Source organism: Ooceraea biroi, chromosome 1 (genome assembly GCF_003672135.1).
Source record: "Ooceraea biroi isolate clonal line C1 chromosome 1, Obir_v5.4, whole genome shotgun sequence".
Taxonomy (NCBI): domain Eukaryota; kingdom Metazoa; phylum Arthropoda; class Insecta; order Hymenoptera; family Formicidae; genus Ooceraea; species Ooceraea biroi.
This window is the reverse complement of record NC_039506.1, coordinates 10,677,183-10,702,310: the sequence shown is the minus strand read 5'-3', so window position 1 is coordinate 10,702,310 and position 25,128 is coordinate 10,677,183. Positions and strand designations below refer to the sequence as shown.

The window sequence follows — 25,128 nt, the reverse complement described above, 5'->3', positions numbered from 1 at the left end:
CACTTACCAACACAGGTGGAACCATTCACCAGTCGGAAACCCTCTCTGCATCTGCATTCGTACGAGCCGGGATTGTTGATGCAAGTGTGGTCGCAGACGTGTTGCTCCGCGCATTCGTCGATGTCGTGGCACCTGGATCCGTTGATGTCATCTTGGCGGAAGCCTTCGTTGCACGAGCACACCGCGGTGCCGTTTGTCGTAACGCAAATTTGCTCGCAGCCGCCGTTCCGTACTAGACAGGGATTGTACGATCGACAGGATCGATTCCACGGCTCGTGACCTGACCGGCACTTACAATGATAGGCGCCGTCAGTATTGACGCATTCGAGAGGGTACGCGCAATCGGCCGCGCCAGTTACACATTCATCTATGTCGACGCAGGTTCTCTCATCCTGGGACAACTCGTAGCCAGTCGGACAAGAACAGAAGTGTCCGCCAATCGTGTTAGTGCATACGTGCGAGCACTCGCCGTTTTTCTCGCTGCACTCATCAATGTCCAGGCACGTGGACTTGTCAGAGTGCAAATAGTGACCTTTGTAGCATGCGCATTCATAGCTACCTCGCAGATTTACGCAGTGATGAGTGCAGTTGTGCTGGCCGGTCAGGCACTCGTCCACGTCTCTGCAGTTCCGATCGTCTATCGACAAAATGTAACCGGTCGGGCACTCGCAATGGTAAGCACCCAGTGTGTTTACGCATATGTGCGAGCAGCCAGAATCAAATTCATTCGACCCCTCGCATTCGTCAATGTCCTCGCAGGTCCGGCCATCGAGCCCCAATTGGTAGCCGGGTGTGCAGGAGCAGTGGATGGTACCTGGACTGCTCGCGGGGTCCAGTTCCGGGTGACAATAATCGGAGCAGTTACCGTTATTGCGTTTGCAACCATTCAAAACGCATGTCTTGTTGTCCTGTGCTAGGTCGTACCACGTTGGACACTGGCACTGATAGCTACCTATCAGGTTCATACAAGTGTGTGAGCAGCCCCCATTCTCGATCTCGCACTCGTTCAGGTCGTCGCAGAGCGCCGGGTCCTCTGGGTTCTGCAGAAAGCCCTCATTGCAGATGCATTTGAAACTACCGATAGTGTTGACGCACTTCTGAGCACAGTTATTTAGCAATTCCGAACACTCATTGATCTCCAGACAGGTATTGCTTTGCGGCGATAGGCGATAACCGACGGGACAGTCGCAATGGTAACTACCCGGTGTGTTCACGCATATGTGCGAGCAGCCAGAGTCAAGCTCGAGCTCCTCGCATTCGTCAATGTCCTTGCAGGTCCGGTCATCGTCCTCCAATTCATAGCCGGCTGGACAATAGCAGTGGATGGCTCCTAGGCTCTTCTCGGAGTCTTGTTCCGTGTAACAATAATGAGAGCAGTTACCGTTATCGCGCTTGCAAACATCCAAAATGCATCTCTTGCTGTCCTTCAGTAGGATGTATTCCGCCGAACATTCGCACCGATAGCTACCCATCAGGTTGATACAAATGTGTGAGCAGCCCCCATTCTCGATCTCGCACTCGTTCTCGTCGTAACAGACCGCCGGATCCTCTGAGCTCTGCACAAAGCCATCTCTGCAGCTGCATCTGAAACTGCCGCGAGTGTTGAAGCACATTTGAGTACAGTTAGCTAGCGATTCCGAACACTCGTTGATGTCCTGACAGGTGGTGTTGTCTTGCGGCGATAGGCGATAACCGACGGAACAGTCGCAAGTGATCGTGTCGTTCACGAACATACAGATATCTGAGCATCCGCCATTGCGAACAAGACACCCGTTTTCCCGAACGCAAAGGGTGTCGCTTTCCTGCGCTAAGGACATTCCTGCAGGGCATGAGCATTTCACGCTGCCACTTCGATCGTCGCACAGGTGCGAACAATCGCCATTATTGACCGAACACTTCTTCTTATGCACGCAAAGCCTGCCATCCTCAGTCAAGATCATGCCAACTGGGCAGGTGCAGAGCATGATTCCGTCCTCGTCGCGATAACACTGGGAAAGGGAACAACTATTGTTTCGCAAGCACTTATTTTCGTGCATACAAGTGACTCTATCCTTCAACAGGATCATTTCGGGCGGACAGTAGCAAGACGCCTGTCTATCCTGGAGATGACAAAAATGCGAGCATCCGCCGTTGTCGATGGTACATGGATTTATCTCGACGCATGTTTTGCCATCGTTTTGCAATAGTTTATAATTTTCGGGACATGCGCACTCAAAGCCGCCGTCCGTGTTCGCACACAGATGCGAACATCCACCGTTATCTTGCATACACTCGTTAATGTCCTCGCAAGCGTTATCGTCCTCATTGAGCCGGTATCCTGCAGAACATTCGCAGCTGTAATAACCGTCGTAGTTTATACACTTGTGGGGAGAGCAGGGATTGCTCAGCCGGCACTCATCTATGTCTACACAGGTCTTGTTGTCCATCGACAACTCATATCCCGAGAAACATTTGCAGCGAAAACCATCCAATTCACTGACGCATGTGTCCGAGCATCCATGATCCAGATCGCACTGATTAATCTTATAGCAGGTGGTGTTGTCAAATGATGATGGTTTATAGCCATGGGAACATTCGCAACCATCGTATCCATTCATACTAGTTATGCATTTACGAATGCACTCAAATTCTGTCATGACGCAGTGCCTCATATCGATGCAAGTTTTGTTATCCTTATCAAGGATAAAATACTCCGGACAGTGGCAAGTAAAACCTCCATCATAATTTGTACAGTCGTGTGAACAGTAGTGTACACCCTCCGCACATTCATCTATATCCTTGCAAGTCTTTTTATCGTTCTGCAACTCATATCCCGTCGGACAAACGCAACTGATCTGGAAGTCGTCCTGTTGGCATGTGTATGCACAGCCCAAGTCCTTAATGCAAAAATCGTTCCAGTGCCGACAGGTCCTGAAATCTGCCAGTATGGTCAAGTCGGAAGAACACTCGCAATAGTACGAGCCGCTGGTATTAATGCAACCGTGGGTACAATTGTTGCTGCTCTCGTCCTGACACTCGTCGATGTCCTCGCAAATGTGTTCCTCTTGCAAATAATTATATCCCTCGGGACAAGTGCAATCATCGTCCTCAGAATCGGCACATCTGTATGGGATAACGATACACGTGCGATTATTTTCTTCTAACGCGAATCCTGGTGGACAGGAACACGAAAGAGATCCATCGAGATTTTGGCGACAAAAATGCGAGCATCCGCCATTGCCGATGGAACATGAAATTATCGCGACGCATGTCTTGCCATCGTCCTGCATTTTGTAATTCTCAGAACACGCGCACTCAAAGCCGCCGTCCGTGTTCGCGCACAGATGGGAACATCCACCGTTATCTTGCATACACTCGTTAATGTCCTCGCAAGTTTTATCGTCTTCTAAGAGCCGGTATCCGTCCAAACATTCGCATTCATAATAACCGTTGAAGTTTATACAATAGTGGGGAGAGCAGGGATTGTCTTCGTCATCCCAGCACTCATCTATGTCTATACAGTTCTTGTTGTTCATTATCGACAGCTCATATCCCGGGGAACATTGGCAGCGGAAACCATCCAATTTGCTGACGCATATGTCCGCGCAGCCATGATCCAGACCGCACTTATTAATCTTGTAACAAGTGGTGTTGTCAAATGCTGATGGTTCATAACTATAGGGACATTGGCAATAGTATGTATACCCGTCGAAGAAATTTATGCAGTCGCGAACGCAATCAAGGTCTGACAGGATGCAGTGCTTCATATAGAGGCAGGTTCTGTTATCCTTATCAAGGATAAAATAATTCGGACAACTGCAAGTAAAACCTCCATCGCGATTTGTACACGAGTGTGAACAGTTGTGCAGATGCCTCGCACATTCGTCTATATCCTTGCAAGTCTTTTCATCGTTCTGCAACTCATACCCCATCGGACAAACGCAACGAACCTGGTCGTTGTCCTGTTTGCACGTGTGTGAACAGCCCAAATCGTGAACGCAAAACTCCTCCCAGTGCCGACAGGTCTTGGAATCCGGTAGCAAGCGCAAGTCGGAAGGACACTCGCAATAGTACGAGCCGCTGGTATTAATGCAAATGTGGGAACAATTGTTCCTGCTTTCGTCCTGGCACTCGTCGATGTCCTGGCAAACGTGTTCCTCTTGCAAATAAGTATATCCCTCGGGACAAGTGCAATCGTCGTCCTCAGAATCGGGACACGTGAATGAGATGAAGATACACGTGCGATTATCTTCTTGCAACTTGAATCCTAGCGGACAGGAACATGAATAAGATCCTTTGAGGTTTATACAGTCGTTGCTACAATCATTCGTCGCGTTGTCTTCGCACTCGTCCACGTCTTTGCAGGTGTCACCATCCTCATCCAAAATGTAACCTGGAGGACACTCGCATTTGTGACCTAAACTTGTCGAGACGCACGAATGCGAGCACATGGCATTGAAACAGTGGTCGAATTTTAAGCAGGTGAAACCATCGCTCTTCCGGAGCCATCCGATTTCACACTCGCAATGGTAGGACCCGTACTCATTGACACACAACTGCGAGCACCCGTGTTCGCTCTCAAGACACTCATCAACGTCCTCGCAGTGACCATTGCTTATATACTTGAATCCCAGACTACAGTTATTTTTAGCGACATCCCAAAGCTTGTATACGCAATTGAAGCCATCCTCGGCGAGCCTCATACCCGGTGGACAGATGCATCTATAGCTGCCGGGAGTATTAATACATTTATAGCAGTCATGTTTCTCGAGACACTCGTCAATGTCCTCGCAAGTCTTCCCATCGTCCTGCATTACGTATCCGCTTGGACAGTCGCACCGGTACGAAGCACGACCTACTGGTTCGCACGTATGACTACAGTCCGCGATGTCGCACGCATTAGAGGGTATACAATCTTCATTCGAAGGTGTACCAGGAGGACATCCGCATTCGTAGGATCCCTCCAAGTTCGTGCAACTGTAGAAACATCTATGTGTGCCTCGCGCGCATTCGTCTACATCTCTGCAGGTAACACCGTCCTCTTCGAGCTCGTAACCACTGTAACAAGTGCAGTGGTAGGTACCCGGTTTGTTCAGGCACTCATGCTGGCAGCGGTGCATCCCCTGCTTGCACTCGTTTATATCTGGAAAAGGATGTCGGAGTTATAAATCTGAATGAAGAGTAAAATGCGTTTCCAGAATTCGTTTCCAGAGATCGATGGTCGATGAAAACTTTGTCGTTCGATCAATGTCGAGTGGATTTTACTGGAATGAATATTTCGTTCGTGCTTTGCTTGCCAAGAACTCGGAAAACTTCAAAGCAAGAAATTTCAATGTAATGAAAATATAACTCTGGTTAATATTATTGGATCTTGAAACAGTTGAAGTCTTCTGGCTAGTGTCAACTTATTACGAATCAATGAACAATTAAAGTTTATTCTTTTGAATTTCGCAAACTCGATGTAAAATTGTCGACTTTAACTAGGAGTAGAAAAGAAATAAAAATCATCATAAACATGTAGCAATTTTTCTCTTAAAAAGTTCAACTCCTTACTTGTCTCAAAAAATTTATAATTATCATTGTAATAGTTACCGATGAGATTAGACGACTCGAAAATTTGCAATATTCTTTTAGTATAAAAATTAACCAATATATTTAAAACGATTTACTTCAATGACGAATCAATTAAATAATTTTACTTGTTTTCAACGATTTCTTCTTATATAATACAAAATAATTTGAAACACTTTCCTCTCATTTGTGGTAGTATTTATAATGTCACCTATCGAAACATTCTTTTTCCGCAACTTTTTGATATTTTCTTAGATACATCAAGAGAAAAGAAAAATAGATTATACAGTTGTCGAGTACTTACCAATACACATCCCATATTCATCCAATTTAAAACCGTTCTTGCATGGTTCGCTACATGATGGACCACATGATTCTTCGGTAACGTCTTCTTCATAATCGCCAGCCTCGTTATCTCGATCTTCGTCGTCATCATAGGTATCGTCATGAAGTACCTTCCCCACTTTGGATACACATTTGTATGATCCTTCTGTGTTCTGGCATACAGTATTGTTAGGGCAGTTGTTTGATGTTTCACATTCGTTAATATCTAAGATAAGAAAATCGTTAGCTAATTGTAATATCATAATTTTAATAATTGCAATACGACCTTAGACACATACACACTCACTCACTCACTCACTTACACATCAACGTATATAATATCCACTTTTATTATTATAGAATAAAATTTTAATCAAATGAAGGAAAGATCAATCGATGTAAGTGATTTCGAAACTTTTTATATCTAACTGCCGTAACAGAAAGAAAATTTGTTGTGAAGCAAATAATTAAGACTCTAAGAAGGCCTTTTATAATCTGTATAAAGAAGCTGTAAAAATTAAAAGCTTGTACCTAAACAGGTTTTCCAGTCATCCGTCAGGTAGAAGCCGGACGGGCAAAAACAAAAAGCGCTTCCAGGAACGTTGTAACACTGATGAGAACAATTGGCATTGTCCAGCATACACTCGTCGATGTCTTCGCAAGTGTGATTGTCGGTAGCTAATTTGTACCCGGGAACATCGGCGCAACTGCACTCGAAGCTGCCTTCAAGATTACGACAAGTATCTTGGCAAGGCCCGTGTCCGTTGTTCGAGAGGCACTCGTTCACATCTGAGCAGAATACCGTAACACAGAGTTTTCAACAAGTACATTTACCAAACCCCGGCTTTTATCATATAAAAAATTGCATTTCCATTGTGTAATATTTTTCATTAATCATTATAAATATTAAACCCACACAATAGATTTAAATTATTTTTAAATTATTAAATAATTATGCGTAGATGTCAATGTAAAATCAGAACGAGCTATTGACTTTTAATTTATCCCATACGATTTTTTTTGTATTTATATTACAATTATTTTATTCGAATTTCTTAAACCAGATCCGTTTCAAAAATAATGAAATCGATTTTTTCTTGATTTTATATTTATAGAAAATTATATGCATATAATCTGCTTCAAAATATAAATGCTATTCCCAGTAGTTCCCCTATTCGTAATTATATTATAACCCTGGAAGTCTTCAATCCTTCAAATGACCATCCTTGCAACGCAGCTTGCTGTTTAATGTCCACATGACGTCGACCCTTAAATTGGATCTTCAAAAAAGACTTGAATTACTGAGATGAAAACTTCCAGAACATCATACACAATTCTATATGTACCCAACATTAATTTAAAAAATTATTCTCGTTATTTCTGACGCAGAACAATCTCGCGGCTCTCGGGATGCTGTCTAGTGTTTACATGACGTCAACCCTTAAATTGGATTTTTATTTCCGAAAAAAGACGAATTACTAGGTTGAAAACTTCCAGAACATCATACGCAATTTTATATACTCGTATATATATATATATATATATATATATATATATATATAAAACATAAATTTAATTATTCTCATTATTTCTGACACAGAGAGATCTCGTATCTGTACAAGTAATTTCTTAATATAATCTTTCTTTTTTCCAACTAACCTTGGCAAGAGTGGCTATCATTTCCTAGTACAAAACCAGGATGACACTCGCAATGGTAAGTACCAGGTACATTGCGGCAGATATCAGTGCACCTCGCTGTGCCCTCGGCGCATTCATCAATGTCTGACAAAATTTCAAGAAAGAGAAGAGAAGTTAATCATCGACAACCTTTAAAAATCTACTTCACAGTTACACAATGATGAATCAGGTAGCTTTGAAATATTTTTACGATATCTTCTTCCATTATGAGCGAAAATCGATGAAATTTTCATATTGAGTAATATCAAAGTTTAAATCCAGACTTGATTATCAATTCTTGCACGATAAAACAAATCAAAGAGTTAATGAGCTATTTTTTCTTTTGTGTATGCGAATTAAGTATATTGAACGGCCATCAACGTCTATCATTTTATCGCGAGCCGCGATGGAGTTTTAACGACAATAATTGTATATTATTGATACGCATGAGAAATCTCGTGATGTAATGGGTATTACATGTTGTTCGAGCACTGAACTACAAACGCGATGCGATCGGCAAACATACCGCGTATTATAGCCGCGACGAGAGTAGAAAACCGGTAAAAGCAGAGAAATACTCGAGTCGATAACAGCTTTTAAACTCGATGCTAGCCCGCTGGCCAATATCCCACAACAATATGCGCAATCCGACTCTTAAATAATCCGATACGTGCCAAAACCAATAATCCCATTATTAAGGTGTTTACGCTGATATATTCGGTTTTGAGGGCATTAAAACTGTCATTCGCTATGCATATATTTGCCTAAAATTAATTTCGTAAGCATTATTTATTTACGTATATAGGGCAAATAGATTTAAGTGCGGGAAACGTAAAATTGGCAGATCGCAGAAATATTGAAAACAGCGGGAACATCGCAAACAGATATAACATACATGCACAACGTACGCACACAGATCCGAATAGATATTCCATACAAAGAAGATGCGCGAGTACGGTGAGAGAATTTCGATGGAAATATCAGATTTCGAAAAAAGTGAGTTTTTCCTCTCGGAAAAATATAAAAATGCGAGATGTGAAACGGCAAGTTTGCACGTGCGAGCGTTGTGGCTGTGGCATTCGGATTACCTATACAAGAGGATCCTTCAGCTCGGAATCCATCGAAGCAAGAACACTTTATACCAGTTGGTATATCCTCACACACTTGCTGGCATTCTTTTCCATGTTTATCGCAATGTTTCACTTTTTCTATCGACAGAAAGAAATAAAAAGTATATTTTTAATAAACGATTTACAATAGACTGTACGAGTGAAAAAATTGTGCAAGTAGTTCAATAAACGATATTGTAAGTGTTATCGTATGTCAATGCAATTTCACAATGTATTATATAAAGTAGGAACTGAAAGAAACACAAGTAATTGTTTAGTTAAATAAATATATCATTTCAAAAAAATAAACTATTTGATTTTTAATGGAAGCCACAACTTTTTCACCTTCTTCGTAATATTAACTTCATAATATTAACGACCCGAATTGCTGATGCGTAAACGCGAGTTGTCTTTACTTGTTATATGATTATCAACAATATAATAAAAGCTAGTCGAAATTAATCAAATGAAAATTAATGAAATTAAAGGGACTGATTATACTTACCAGTTTTTCTCACGCATGTCGGACGACGTCCAATCCAGGTACCTTTGTTACAGAACAGCCTATCATTCTTTGGATTCATGAAAGTGAAACCTTTCATGCACGAGTACATTGCAACATGAAACCGATTATGAGGCTTGCGTACATTTTTCCGTCTGTAAATCAATTTTGTTATTCTATGTACATTCTTCTAACTGTCATATCATTCCGAAAAGTATAAAACGTGACCGCAAAAACAATTATGCAAGATTTACATATCAAAGTGTGATGTATAGCCACGACATTAATCGACATTAATCTGCAATTATCTTCCCATTAAAATAGTAATGCAAACAATTGAACTGTAAGATTGTGCGCTGTATTAAAATCGATTTTTTTATTAATTTATAGTACGTAAATGTATTAATGCATTGCGAACTTAGCGTATTTCGCCTCGTGCGCGTGTTCGATCGAAGGAGCCTTAATAAATTCCTTTCTGGATCCTCTTATGAAACAGGTGGTATCCAGTTGGGACACCATCTTGTTTAGCTTTGCTTGGACGAAAAGATTCCTCTGATTTTTCTTGTCTTCCTTGTTAAAATGTTTTTTCGCATTTTGCCGATCGATCTTGTCTGAAACAATCGGTTGATTTGCAAGCAGAAAGTGGTACGGATGGTGAACATAACGCGTCATAACGCGTCGGTGTTTCACCGTGAATCATCGATGATCATCGATGAATGTGTTCGCTCAGCGCGAGATCGGCGCGGCGCGTTATCACGCTCGTTGTAGCACACAGAAATGTGCATTTCGCGATGATAATTAAAGGAATTTTAATTAAACTGTCGACACTCGTGCATACGCGCTTGCCGAATGGACTTTTGAAAGGGGTGTATTCGCTCTGTCCGGCAAAAATGTCCGTTCTAGAGATATTCCAGCGTAGCGTTATCACGGAGACGCGAGCGAGGATTAATCTCATCGGCGCGCGCGCGCGCGCGTGTGTATGGTGGTCCAGCACGCGGCAGATACATCTTTCACTGTGCAGACGAGATTGCGACCACATAATGAATCTTTTACACGCGTTCCCGTATCAACTGAATGATGTATAAAGCGGTGAAAATACGCGTGACTCTCGCGTTTGCCCGTCCGAATTAATCTCCGGAAAAATTTACACCGCTTCTATATTTCAGAGATGAGAGATACATGCACAAATTACCTTCGCATCATATTAAGCAGAGCTACAGTTTGTACGCGGTCAGGAACCACCCGACAACTTCCTGACGTACGAATATTCTAAACAATTTCAAAGAAACGCTCATTTCCACAGACGTCATTTTAAATCTACATTAAAGAAAAAAATGGAGATTATGTTGTATACGTTGCAAATCTTCCGCCCTACTTTCGCAGCCCCGTGGCGCAATTTCGTCTTTCATAAGAAATATATTTTTGCAGCAGCTTTGAGATAAGCTCCCTGATTCCGTCGCCGTTTCGGTCATTCTTGCGAGCAGTCTCGTCATTTATTTATAGTGCTACAGTGCCGAATAATAGAACAAACGCGCGTTTGCACATGCAAGCTCCTCCACGACAAGCGTGCCGCAGTCAGGACCATGCGTCCTGACCAAAGCTAAATCCGAGGGCCGGAGAGCAGCCAGCTCTCCGGCCCTCGTGTACTCGTATGCGTACAACATGCGGTGTATGACTTGGCGGCTTATCTCCATCAGGGCGAATGCGAGCTATGCCATGTCGGCGAATTTCATGCCGCCGATAGCACGCGCGATGGAACGAGGCGCGTTCCTGAAGCACCGAAACGCCACTCCGCGAATTTTCCTCGTTCCGGAATCCCACCGGTTCCTGGTCAGCGTCCGGGATGCCGAGATAGCCGAGCGCGTCCACCCGCGATCAGGATCGCGTTACCACGTGGTATAAACATTTGCACTATATTTTGTATCAACTGTGATTTTGTGACGTGTTGGTTTAACCGTTCGAATAAATAAATATGAACATATAAAGCCCGTTTTAGACAATGCAATATATTTCGCAAGATTTGACGCCATTTTTGAAGCAAGAAATATTGCAGAATATCATACACAAATTGCAAACAAATTGCATGTGTTTCGTAAATTGCAAGATATTGAAAACGTGCTTTATTCCTGAGCAATTTTTTGTCTGCTGGCATGCGCCATGGTTTGTACGTTTCTGCAGAGATCTGTTCTTTTTAGTTGAATTGTCTGCACTAATATAAGAAGTATATACATCTGCTCGTTTTACCTGCCTGCCCTCGAAAGACCCTCGAAAAAGAACAAACTTTTGTTACTTGTTTGTTTATGATTAGTGCAAGTTTACGATAATCCCCTCGTTACTCGCCTCTGTATTATTCGGTTTTGTTACATATGTTCCTATAGTAATAAGCTCGCTATTCCTATATAACTGATACGTTCCTCCATGTTTTCAGTTTGTATATTGCGTATACAAGTGCATATTGCGCAAATCTTGTGTCAAATGAAATGTACAGTACAAAATACAATTTAACGGCAAGCAATTCTTGCAGCAAAAAATTGCTAACAAAATTGCGTTCACTCACTAACGCAATACATTGCATAATCTAAAACGGGCTTGAAAACAATCGATGATTGATAGGCAATATCGATAACGATTGCACGCGGAAATGGATCCAACTCTCCGGCGGTCGTTTTTGTTTTTAATTAAAGCAAAGTTCTCCGTCTGTCGACTACGACTTCCTCGGCTTCGGCGGAGGAAGCACGGGGACCGGAAGACATCCTATATATCCAAAGTCGGGAGCGGTGCCAAACCCCCGGCTTAAGATATGCCGATAACTTGAGCATCGGTGAAAATTGAATCCCACGGTGAAGTCGTGTTTCCACAAATCATTGGAACGGGCGTCTTGGGTAAATTGTTCCCCGAAACTTTCGAGATCCTCTGACGTATCGTTCATAAAACTACGATTTTACATATAATTCTAGTTCCAACTCGGCGAAAGATTAACGCGATACCAAACACAACGTACGGTACCGATGTTATTTCATTTCACGACGTGTGATTTCGTAATTTTGAATTTTAGGTAATAAAATATTTAGATGGAACAATTATTAAAAGAATCAGGAAATAACGTATGTACATGCCTTAATATGACACGTTAAGCTTGAATTTACTTCTGTAAATTGCGATTCTGTAGATCTCTTGCTGGAGATTGCGCGATAGGATTGCGCAACAGAAACGGGTTCAATCATCTCCTGGTTATCTCCGTCTATTGATCAGGAGCTTGATCGGTGATCGAGCAAGCAAATCACGACTCGCGTTACAGTATTAGGCGGCCTGAGTCCCATTTCGATGGCTCGATGTCTCGCGGTAAACGGATTTGTCCATCAGTCCACGTTGAACACGTGCGTCGGGATTCCAGCCGCCGTGCACGAGGAGTTAGACTCCCTTTCACGTGCATAATTGACTTACGTCGATCAAATTGGCATAATGCGGGGACACATGTGCGGCACGTGATAAGCACAAATCGTTGATGCGCTCACTCGAGCTTTCAAGTTTCTTCGGAAATAATCCAAAGAAATTGATTTACGCGTGTGCCCAGGTCACATGCGCGATCTAAATAAAAACGATGTCAATTGGCATCACGTGTTGTCAAAGAAATTAATTCCCAAATCATTAAATCTCCTGCCATTGCAAGCGGAATACTATAGCGTGACTACTATCGAGAATGCAATACATGGATATTTAGGTCGAATGATCGCGGAAATGATCGTCGAGATTATGATTAATTGCGATACGCCAGTGCTAAAGAAGATGACAAATACGCCTTGCGAACGAAGGAACGTCAATTGAGCGGCGGCGATGCGCGGTCGGGGAGATTGATGTGAATTCGCTTGACGAGAATTCGATGGAAGAACGCGAGATTTAAACGATCTTACGTACCGATCAGTTTACGCCACGATGGAGCTTCACGCGTCGATTTGCCTGAAATGGAGGGCGATTCCTCACTGGGTTTCAACACGCATTCCGGGACGTCATGGCTCCAACCGTCGGCGGTGCAGGTCGCCACCTTGTGACCTATGAGTGTACGTCCCGGTTCGCAGGAATATATCAGCTGCAAAGCGCCATTTTTAAGCACCCTCTCTATCACTGCTCCCCATGGAGGTGCCTGCACCAGGGGACAGTTGCCGAGGATTCCTGAAAGCGAAAAAATCAGCTTTACAACCCGCGTATCGCGGATGACATGTAACGTCTTTAATGGCGCGCCAAATTGGCGACTCGACGTGGATCTGGCGCCGCTCCAAAAGTCCAGTAAGGAAATCGGCTTTTCGAGGGACACGTTAAAATATTTCGAACCTTCAAATTCGTCTCGGAACTCTAGTTGGGTCCCAAAATCATTACACCGCGCGAGATCCAGCGTCGTCGAAACGCCGCTAGATTCTTTGCAAGGTTGCAACATGTGACGCAGCTTTATTCATTAATCTCTTCCAAAACTTTTTAAGTCGCAATCCCCACTGACTGTCAATTTTCCCGTGTGCATGTTTCTTCGCACATTCGTAGATCGATGCCGCATGATCGTGTCACAGCGTGTATCTGTTCTGCGACGGTCGGGACGGGTGAATCCCTGTAGGTCCATGAAAAAAAGGAGGAGAGACGTATGTCAAGCAGGTGGCAAGGGAGATCTTACGGTCGCGCAAGCGATGTGACGCGGGATTAAAATTGAATAATTCCACGGTAACGTAATATACGATCGCGTTGCGAAAGTCCGCAGCGTGCGGTGCGTTTCCGCACCGCAAAAATTTTATCGCAGGACCGCACCGGGTGATGCGCGATGGTCGTCAACGAGGAGAATATGGCTGGTGTAAAATGAATCATCCCCGTCTCCCGGGGGCTGCAAGAATGAGTGATTTCTGTTGCGCTCGTAGCGTGTCAAGATTGTCGAAAAATACCCCGATTCCTTCAACGTAATCTTCTCCTTGCAAAGGACTCCCATAATTACTTCAATCCCATAATTTCTCGCGTTTTTAGTCACGAAGACATTTTAAACGTACAAGAAATTTCTCGACGTTGGTTTCGCAAATGGATGATGAAACTGTTGCATTGTCGCGTTTTACTAAAATTTTTCTTTGAAATCTATCCGAAAACGGAATTCACGGAGAAAATTGGAAACTCCCGCTGAAGAAAAAAATCCGTTAATCTGCAAGATGTTATCTTGTAAATGGAATTTCCGTTGCTCTGCAAAATCTCGTGCCAGATCGCGTGTGCAGTCTATTGACCGACGATAAAACGGCCGGCAGTAAAACTTCAAGCATTGTGGTCTTGCCTGTCCGTCGTTATTATAAAGTGCATCGTAAATCGTCATAAACATACTGCTAACACCATGGCGCATGCCGCGCCAGGATTTTAATTTCCTACATATTTAAGCTATTCTTATTTATCGCTCCCAAACACCATAGTGACTTTAATGTGCAAAATAAACTTCACATAAAATTCAAACGATAGAAATTTTGATAATAAAATTTAATAATTCGTACCTAATTCGGTTAAACGAAACAGATCAACTCTTCGCCTTTTCGGAAACTTAAATATAATTCTATTATAAATGAAAATATAAATATAATTCTATTATAAATTAAATCTCTTGACTAACGCGACGTTCAATTAAATGGGATTCGCAGGTATCTTCGACGAATACATTAATACCTTAGAGCTTTTGTCTCGCACAGTCTTTGTTGGACTGTGACACGTTAAATTGTGTGAAATTCATCGCCGTCGAAACGCCGCCGACACTTCGCAGGGACTCCTTGTTTTAAGACGTGACGCAGCTCTCCGTGGGATCAACGAAGAATTAAACGGTTAATTAAAGTAACTTGCGGGGCCTCAATTCATGTAATTGACTAGTGACGAGTGAGTCAGTTTCCCTCTTAGCCGCATGGGAATGAAAATTATCCGAGTCACTCGGCATTATTGGATTACTTCTGATTTACATAAATCAGTAAATCAGAATCGCAGGAGCCAACAGAGTTAGATTGGCGAGTGATCCATCGCTGAATGAAGCCCGGGCTCATCGGAATGTCAGGCTTGATCGGAATCTTTCGGCACGAAGCCGGAATCATTATACGAAAGAAATCTGAACGCTGGAAGCGTATCGAATTTATCGGGCACAATACGACAGGTTTCAATAAAATAATTCATTCTTCCTGTTTCGCCCAAATTAACGTGCGTGCTCGACAGGCGCATTGGCACTCGCAGAATGCAATAAAAATGAAACGTGCAGCATGAAAAAAAAGAAGCCAATGTATCACGATTTACATTTCATTTACGCTTGTATGCACTTTTTGTTCGCGATGACCTATTGGATTGGCCCGGCGGAGTATTGATCCCCGCTTCTGTGAAACGGCCTGTACAGCGACTTCCTTCGAGTAGCTCTCTCAGTACGCGTATGTGCAAACGAAGCGCGATCAATGATCTCAGTTGCTCCGGTGTCAATGACTTTGACAGCGCAGCGCACGAAATAAAGGACGGTTAGTCACGCGCGTCCATTAAAGAGTCCCTTCGCGATCGAAATCGCAGATTCCGACCTGTCTCCTTCTTAAGCGATATCCGCGTGGCGATCCCACCCGCTTCACCCACTCGGAGCCGTCATGCTCCGCGAACACAATCGTTGCGGATGTCGGGAACGAAAAAGAAGGCCCCATCGAGACGTCTCAGCGTGGAAACGCGCCGGAAATGTTTAAACAGGAATCGATGATGTCTATACGACACGTCGATACATGCCTTGGAAAAGTTTTGTCGCGCACCGTGAATATTCATAATCGCAGAACGCGCAATCGAACGGTGCAACCTCGGCGGATCCGCACGTATATAAAAGTACAATTAAAAGCTCCCCGCGTAAAATTAAAAAACGCTCGCTTGGAAATAAATACGGAAGAGCGCTTCGTACGTTTCATACGAGCAGCCGGCCGTTTTTGTTGCGGAGCATCTGCCTTACACCTGATATCGCCCGGTGAACGTTATCGTTGCAAATATCAATAACCCAGCCGCGCGCGTGCACAGAATTATCATTCACAAATATTCGTGTTTTTATTGACCGTACCTTCTCGCAAAACTCCGCGTATAACCGTGTTATAAGAGCAAACGTGTTATCTTCAAGCGCGAGCGCTCTTATATCCTTATTCGCATTTCTCGGGGGTACTCGCCTCGATAAACGGAAGTGCAGGCATTTACCTTCCCTCTTATTCGTGTGACCTTCCGTAAGCTTGACGTAATATATAGGAGGAAAGTAATTAATTTCTCCGGTCCATTGAAAATATCAAATCCTCTGCAGCGGCAAGTTAAATCGCTCCTTCACACTTAGTCGCGAGAAACATCGCGCAGAGGGAGCGGAATTATATCTGGCTTCCGTAATGATCTTCGAGAGGATCAGAGAGAGAGAGAGACATGGGCTTCGATGGAAGGATATCGGTCACGTCGATTTATTCGCCGCCGTGTGTATCGCGTCTCGCTTCCGCCAAACTGACGTCGGTCGCGCAATTTCGCCGCAACAGGAACAACGTTTTCCCATTTGGCGATCCGAGACAGCGAAGACAGCGCGACGACGTCCTCCCTCACCGTGAATTTTTCACCCGATAAATCTGTCGTTACCAGATTCCACGCCGTCCAGGAATAAGTGATGACGCCCACGAAAGCGCCCGACTGTCCGCCCCGCGCCGCCGAGGACCGCGAACTTAAGTTCGCGCTTTAATGCCCATCCCGTCTCCACCCCATCATCCCTACTGTCATATAAAGATATCCTATACACACCCCATCTCTTTCAACTCTTAGAATTATGCAGGGAAGTGCAGTCGATGGTATAAAAAATCTTTCTCTCTCTCTCTTTGGCTGCGCATATTATCGTGTGATAAATTATTTCTCCAGTTCTGATACAATTGGCTGCTCACGTGTCTAATTTTATCGAGTTTGCGGAAACCTGAGAATTGCACGGTACCCTAAGCGCACGCAATTTTCGCTAAACGCCCCTCCCATCGTCTCGTTCAATTCTCTTCCCGATCGATGATAAATGCAATCTCCAGGTACACGTACTCAGATTTTTAAGGAGAGATTGGCAATTCTCCGGCAAGCCACGTCTAACGAAATATTTCTATCGGTGCGTCCGATCTCTGTGAGCCTCGTCAGCGGCGAGATGGATCTTGCTCGAGGCAGAACGATACAGTTCCACTTCCACATGTACATATATGTATTACAGAGCGACTTCCCTCCGGGAACTGCGACGTCTACCTCTTATGACGGGGACTGCTTTTAAGGCGGCACGAAGTTTCCCTTCCTGCGAGATGGGCGCTGACACAGTTCTATCAAATTACGGTCGAAGCCGCAAAGGGCCGTTCGACCCGCGCCGTTTATTGCGGAGGAGCAAGCGGTACGACCGGCTTAGGAAACCGCATATCGCATTCGCGCGTCGCTTATCATAACGGATATTAATAACCACAGAAGTGACGTCTCCGTGACATTCTTGTCACGTTCACGTCGCGTTTCCGTCTCGGCGATCACTCATGCATTCTGACCGTCCACTTGCGATCCGGCAATCCGGACACCTCGATAATCAATCCCGATCGCTCGCGGAACGCACGCTGCCTTCGGATACGCAAAGCTGCGTGGAGACGCGATTATCCTTCGGAAAAATGTCTATCGTTTCGTGTGAAAAGCGATGATAAGCGATAAGCGAGGGGAAACAAACCGATCATCGCGCTGATTGCAGATCAGACGCTGATCGAGAAGGGACCGTAGCAGCAGCTACGTGCCCGATAATTTTCCAGGTGAAACCACAAGTCGCCGTTAAGTTGTGGTAGCTTAACGTAGAGTGCGAGATGATAGTCAATCACGACAGGAGGAGGTCGGTCTCGCAGACTCAACGGGAGCGCCACGAGATGCAGTGCGAGAATAATCGCTACTCGAGTCCACGACGTGAAAGTCACCGATCGGAACTCATATGGCGTTTGATCAATGATCGCTAGCGAGTCACCGGTGATTTTCGCATTAAAGTCCACCCGTAATTGCCTCCTCGCGTTCACGTAGTTCCGCGTCAGCCCCCGATCCTCGACACAATCTTCCCGATTTGCACGCAAACCACGAGTGATCTTCGATATATTGTATCGTCTTTATCGATATCTATATTTATATTTACGGTAGTAATAACAAAAGCTTAAAGTTTTCACGCTTGGTTAGTATCGTTTGACTTGATCTTCAAGTTGGAATTGCGAGTTTTGCCATTTTGAAAAAAAGGACTTTGAGAAGGATTTTTGAATATTTTTTGGATGCGCGAGTTCATCCTCGAACTGTTTAGCCGAGCCGAGCGGAGAATCACGGCTGCGAAAAATTAAATGCGGCACACTTAACCCAGGAAACGCTGCAACTTTTGTTTGCTTCTCGTGGAATATGGGATTTCGCAATTGTGCGTAATGATGAAACGCGAATCCAAGCGGTGTATGATAAATTTAACGAGTGCCGTCGTTATAGAAATTAATTCACGGCGCTTTCCACGCGCGCGTTATAATACGCGTGGTACATAACATAAGGTCTTTCCATCATTATCTCTCTCGTGTGGGGGAGAGGATTCGTTCGAATCTCTGATATAAATTGGTAACTTCGGGAACAATGAGACCTAAAGCGTTCCCGTGTTCTAGTAACAATGTAAAAGCATTTTCGCGAGAATGAGGTACGCCCGCACAGAGGGATGCCGAAAGTGCGCGCATCCATCCGGGACGTTAGTGCATGCATATGGAAATGTACTTTACGATATATTCTCCTCTCCCCTCCTCCCTTCCTGTTTTATACATGTACGTACCTGCATATTACTGCGCGTTTGTGGCCAATTGCCATTAAAAGCGCGCGCCGATCAAATATGCTAATTCAATTAGGGAAGGCAACGGTCAAATGAGATGAAATTGCCCGGAACCGAAAAAGATCGTCGACAATCGGGAGTTGCGTGGGCAATCACCGCCATTTCACTTGATCCTAGAGCTCCTCCTGGACAAAATATGCGAGGGGAAAGGGGCGGACTGTCAGTCAGAAATCTGATATTACTTCTAATTGGCTTAAGTGGTATTCTCCCGGTACCTGCCTCTTAGAAGGAGAACCGAGCTCCGTCCATCGTTTTCATCGCCGTGAGGCCGAACGCGAGATCGCAGCGAGAACGAATTTTCGAGCGGGATACTTAACGGCGGACACGCGCGCAATTGCGCGTCAGTCTGAGCGCAATTTATCGCCCATGCGCTAAAGCAAACAAGGCGTGTTGGGGAAACACTGGGGGCGGTATGCGTGGAGTTACAAAACTTATTAGCATACGTAATGGATGCGGGATTGTGGAAAAAATGGGTCAGAGAATCGAATCCGAAAAAATCCCGGCCGGATCAATTTACGGGGGCAGGAGCTGTTCCGGGAATGCGCAAATTGCTCCCGCATCAGCCGGTTACTGCGCTGGGCACGTTTTATCCAGCCGATAGCACCACAAACACGTATCTCGGATTGCCAGCATGTTCCATCGATTCGTAACACGATCTCAACGAAAAATAGAGGGTTAAGCGACCGCGCAACACGGGGTAAATCGTGAATAATCACCGATAATTACACGAGTCTCCATCGCGCGCACCCCTTCGACATACGCGCACTTGTCAGCACGAAAAAGCGAAAATGGAAACAGTTATCTGGTTTGACGTACGAGCTCACGTCACCGATAAGTCTTTCATAATTTGTGCGCCATCATCAACCGAATATTTTCATGTTCATGATTATTTCCACGAGTGTGAATTTGAAAACGATATTAATAACGATCCGGTCCTCTCGGTTCATTCCTTTTACTACTTCTGCTGATTTTTCTGGTCTGTCGTGTAATCCGACACGTTATCGGCGTTCTCGAATAAAAAGGAGGTCTTCTAAAAAAAGAGATATTTCCCAAATTACTTTTATCATAAAATAGCAACAACGAGGGCACAAATCCTACTACGGTCTAGCCCGACGACGACACAGTTTTATTCCACAGTTTCGTGCGTCGCAAGAGGGTTTTCCTAGCGCGTTCAATCTCCCAGCTCCTTCCCCGAGCTCCTCGGCCCGATGACCGCAAATAAAGGAGTACTTAAGCAAGGCGATTGAAGACGAACGGAATCGCAAAGAAAGCACGTGAGCCTTTTTCCGGGTGCCACGTTATTTCGACAGCGTAAGGAGCAGAACTCGATGGGACGGTTCGGCGCTTTGAGTCCGCAAGTCCGGTCGCCTGTGCAGGCGGAACCGGACAGAAGAGAAACTGCTATGACAGTAGAGAACGGTGAAGCGGAATTTGGGGAATGGAGTCCCGGAGCTCGGAGCGGGCCATAGCGGGAACCAATGTACCGTGAGAAAGCGAACCCGCTTGAAACGACAGAAACGCCGATGCTGATTCCAAAGCGAAATGGCAAACCAGACGAGACACCTTGGAATGGATTTTCGCGCGAATATGTAACACGTTTTTTTCCTCTTCATCTGAATCACCCAAGACAAAAGAGATTTTTGTTAGCCTCGAATCGAGAGAGCAATAAAAAAATATTCCAAAGCGAAACGATGACAGATCAGAAAAGACATCTTGGAATGGATTTTCGCGCGAACCTATGTAATACATATTTTTTCCTTTTCGAGATTTGAATCGCCCAAGACAAAAGAGATTTTTGTTAGTCTCGAATCGGGAGAGGAATGAAGAAATATTCATGTAGATAATGTTCTCCGAAGATGAATATAAAGGCTCGCGTCTTAATTGAAGAAGAAGGATGGTAATTGAGAGAAGTAACAACGAGGAATGGGAGGATGATATTCAGCATATCGCGTAGCAGTACCAGTTCTTTGATGAATTTAGAACTAATTTCCCCAGTCACCGTGACGCCAAAGTGCCGGCGCTGGTTCTCTTTGCAATAAAACAAAAGGAGAATCACGTCGCAGGTTCTCTTGTCTCCCGAAAAGTTCGCGACTTGTCCTCGGTCCTCTTTGAAATAACGGATCCGATTTCTCTGTCTTGAAGCGTCCTGGAAAAGCGGCGCGGGAACATTTCATAAATTCTTCACGTCCCAATTCCACCGAATCAAAAGTTGAGTTCGCGTTAAGTTCCTCTCGTTGCGACTATCCGCCAACGCGCACTCGACCCTTGTCCGCTAATAGCGACAAGTTACTTCTAACCCGTCAGCAAGACAGACCCTTGCAACGGCTCTATATTTAGTCTGGGTCGAACCACTAGAATGGCGAGAAAACACAAAAGAAAGCAATCAAGAACGCGACGCGACAAGTTGCATCTAGAGGAGTAGGACAAGAGAGCCTGCGATATCTTGACGTTAAAGAAATCAGATTATGTCATTCGGAGGCGCAGATTCCGCGGGCTTCTGGCTCGCAGCTGCGCACCTAGTAGAAATGACGATCATGAAAAAATTATTCCCAAAGAACCGCCCGTTTTCTCCTGTCAACATTAATATAATGCATAAAGGTCTTTTTGATTTCGTTGATTAGTTTAAAGTTCAATTCTTTATAATAGAGCTGTCAACCACAAGACTTGGAAAAAAATTGAGAACATCCAGCAACTTTTATAAATGTATCTCGAACATGCATGTCAGTACTAAAATCTCAATTTGTATTCAATGTCCAGTCTACTTTAATTTATCCGATTTCGATTTGCGAGTGTATTTTGAATAAACTATAAAGACCTAAAATTGGAATCTGAAAAATCTAGAGAACTTTCGTAATATTTCTATAATATTACAATACACTTCAAATTCATCAATGATTTTCTGATAGAAGAGATAATTTAATCTCATGTTATATTTATTTGCTGCACGTTATATAGATAAAAATCAATCATAATAAGGTCCACAATATACGTTAGAATCAAATAATATTTTTTAAAAAATGCAAACTGGTACGTAAATATACGTAAATTAAATATAGTGTGTATATAACATATTTAACGAATTTCCATGGAATATTTTTATTTCTATTTCTGATGTTTAATTTCTGCTGTGAGATCTTCGCGGCAAAGGATTTCAAAATAGAATGTATATTCGCTCGCAAAGCTTTAGATTGCATTACATCAAGATACGTGCTCTTTTAAATATTTTTAAAATTTATACAGAGTTTCCCTGTGATATACTATACAGTTTTTATAAAAAATGTATTATTCCCTTCAAAAAGCTAGTTGGAGTATTCTTTTAAAACATTCATCCCTTTTTGAATCAGTTTTTTTTAAATTATATATATATAACATTTCATTTTAACCATAAAATTAAAAATTTATATATAGGATGTATAAACTTTGAGTTTATAATCCGTATTGCAATATATTATTCTGAATGGCAGTCTAAGCTTATTTCCGAACATACTTTTATAGATAATTATTTAACATTGTGTAAAAAGTGATGGCTAAGGCTTAAGTGATGACAACACCTGTCCAAGCGGATAAATCAGATCATCTAATTAGATTAGATTGATGCATTATAATCATATTCTATTATTTATTTTCATTTATTATTATTAATATTTTTCAATTCCAGTAAAAAGATAAGTAAGTGCTTAAAACTAAATGATTAGCATTTTGAATATTAAAAATAAAATTTAATTTTGTGTCAATTCTTATTAATGTCTTTTAAAGTTTATTGAATCTCATCTAAGTAAAACTTACTTATTATCGTATTTCTTAAATTATGCGTAAGAAAGAAATATCTAAGATAAATGTTTGTTTTTAAATATAAATTCTTTAAAAAAATGAGCAATTTATATATCATTCCATCTAAAAATTAAAAACAAGTGTCCTCTTATCTCTCTGAATAAGTTAGTATCCGTTTTATTCCACTGAAAGATCTGAATAAATCAATAAATATGAAGAAAAATATTTTGCCGCTATGCCAATAATTTCATCCAATAACATTCTATAGCTACAGCTCATTTCATGCGCGTGTATATGTCCGTTAGAACAGGTAAACACAGAAGAAATCACAACAGTTCATGTCAAACAGTCACCTACAAAAGCCTGTTTGAAAACAAGTCGAATTGGGAGGATTCAAAGTAACGTGTATCAGTATAAATGAAATCTAAATATACGCTTTAGCGTGCTCTAATTTAGCCCGTTTCACGCTATTTAGGTCGGAGTTCATTATGATCTTCACAGCATCGCGTGATCTATGATAATCTCGCGAACAAGCAGCGCGCAGCTGCTGATCGTGAGGTGTTGAGGCTTATTTTCTACTCCTAATTAATAAGTATATCTGTGACCAATCTCGGAGTCTCACCCGGCACCGTCGAGAGGAGCATCAAACAGACCGCCAAGCTGCTCATCTTCTCTGATGGATCTGTTGTCTCGTGCACCACCTCCTCACGTTAATCTCGCATCGACGATCCTTCAGCCTTCTCGCTGCTTCATGCTTTATCGGTCTAACTAAGCACACCAAGAAAGCCGGAGCTGGAGTCTCCTTACCCTTCCTTGTTCTTTAAACCGCTGTTTGCGCGCTTTCCTGTTTGTTTTGTACGAGCTATTAAATGAAACAGTAGCGTTACAAGCCGTTGAATAAATACGTGTAATACTTTAATACACGTGTAATATTAATATTATACACATATTTTTGCACAAGTACTTTAATGCACGTTCAGACACAAGTGAAGCTCTTTTGTTTAATCCTTAAATTTTAAAATCCTTCCTAAATCCTTCAAAATAATTATCATGATAAAGCAAACTAAATTTCGCGATCTCTTGTGCTTCGAAAGACACGATGAAAAATCAAAGTTTTGATTTGTCTCCTAGTTTTGTTATCATAATCATCTTTTCCACGTAAAGACCTTGGACTTCGTCCTCTATGATATTATATTCAGAAAAATTCGTTTTTCCACAGAATTATTTCGATACGAGAAAAAATTTAATTGAAATCGCTCTCTTCACAGGATCATATACAAAGAAATTATGACAAATGAATCATGTTTAGCAGAATAAGAATATGAAATAAGAGAAAGTCTACTTGTGCTACTGTCGCATCCAACGACTCATCTCTCGCGGTGTCGTCGCAACGTACGAGATGATGTACCACGCGAATGATGCGGCTGACGCCGGCGTCTTGGAACGTCTTGGTACGCTGCGTGCCACCAGGACCAGTTCGAAGACCGAGTTAGACTGAACACAAGTCCATGTTCCTTCAATAGGCCTCCCTGTGAGACTTCTCTTAGCCCTACCTAAAGTACCGTGCATACTCGTACTACACGTGTACGGTACAGGATCGCCCTCCCTCTCCCACTTCCCCGCATAACATTTCTTGAACTATTTTTCTTTTATCGTTTATGATTAGCATGTGATGCGAACATGATTCTGGTGTATATTTCGTTCGTATTCGCCGAAAAAAGCCCCGCAAATTAAGATCATCGAATCCGCTTCGAAGTTTTACCCGGAAGTCATGCGGAAAATTTGAAGTGTGATTACTCAACGAAGTGTAGTCCTCGCCGGCTTCAAAAGCCGCGAAAATTAAAATTAAACTTTCTCACTGAACTTTTTAATTAAAGTTACATTGAAAAGGATATTGGGTAAATATCTAAAATTTTATTATTTAAATTTACATTTTTTAACTTTTTAACTAAAGTTATTTTGAAAAGAATATTGTACACGTATGTAAAATTTAAATTTTGATTTAAATTCATTTTTTGATATAAATTTCATTTATACATTTTTAAAAGTGTATCGTGTACGTTTGAAATTTTTTCTCTACCGGGAATGTTAATAGACTTTTATATTAATAAATAATATATGAAAATATTGTATTATTATATCAATTATTTTCTGTATAAAATCGTTGGATATTTATACTATAGTATTGTATGAAAAGGAGTGCAAGAGTTACATATTTATACTGTATTATTATATGAAAGAGCGCAACTAACGTATAAATAATAACATAAATTGTAATGTGATATGATCAAACAAACATCAATGATTAACTTAAAAATAACTTG

The 25,128-nt window shown here is 42.6% G+C and overlaps 1 protein-coding gene across 2 annotated transcripts in view; it reads right to left on the bottom strand.

Moving 5' to 3' along the window:
* Positions 1-24,767, bottom strand: part of LOC105286727 (fibrillin-1) — a 39,395-nt gene extending 14,628 nt beyond the window's left edge. For both annotated transcript variants that reach the window (XM_020034084.2, XM_011351878.3), the window contains exons 1-10: positions 24,147-24,767; positions 23,427-23,666; positions 13,078-13,332; positions 9,581-9,773; positions 9,166-9,317; positions 8,640-8,759; positions 7,534-7,656; positions 6,406-6,663; positions 5,855-6,100; positions 8-5,122 (exon numbers count right to left, since the gene is read on the bottom strand). In XM_020034084.2, coding sequence (XP_019889643.2) covers positions 8-5,122; positions 5,855-6,100; positions 6,406-6,663; positions 7,534-7,656; positions 8,640-8,759; positions 9,166-9,317; positions 9,581-9,773; positions 13,078-13,332; positions 23,427-23,472 — 6,508 coding nt within the window. In that variant the 5' untranslated portion in view covers positions 23,473-23,666; positions 24,147-24,767. The remainder of the gene's footprint in view (positions 1-7; positions 5,123-5,854; positions 6,101-6,405; positions 6,664-7,533; positions 7,657-8,639; positions 8,760-9,165; positions 9,318-9,580; positions 9,774-13,077; positions 13,333-23,426; positions 23,667-24,146) is intronic.
* Between the last annotated feature and the right edge of the window lie 361 nt (positions 24,768-25,128).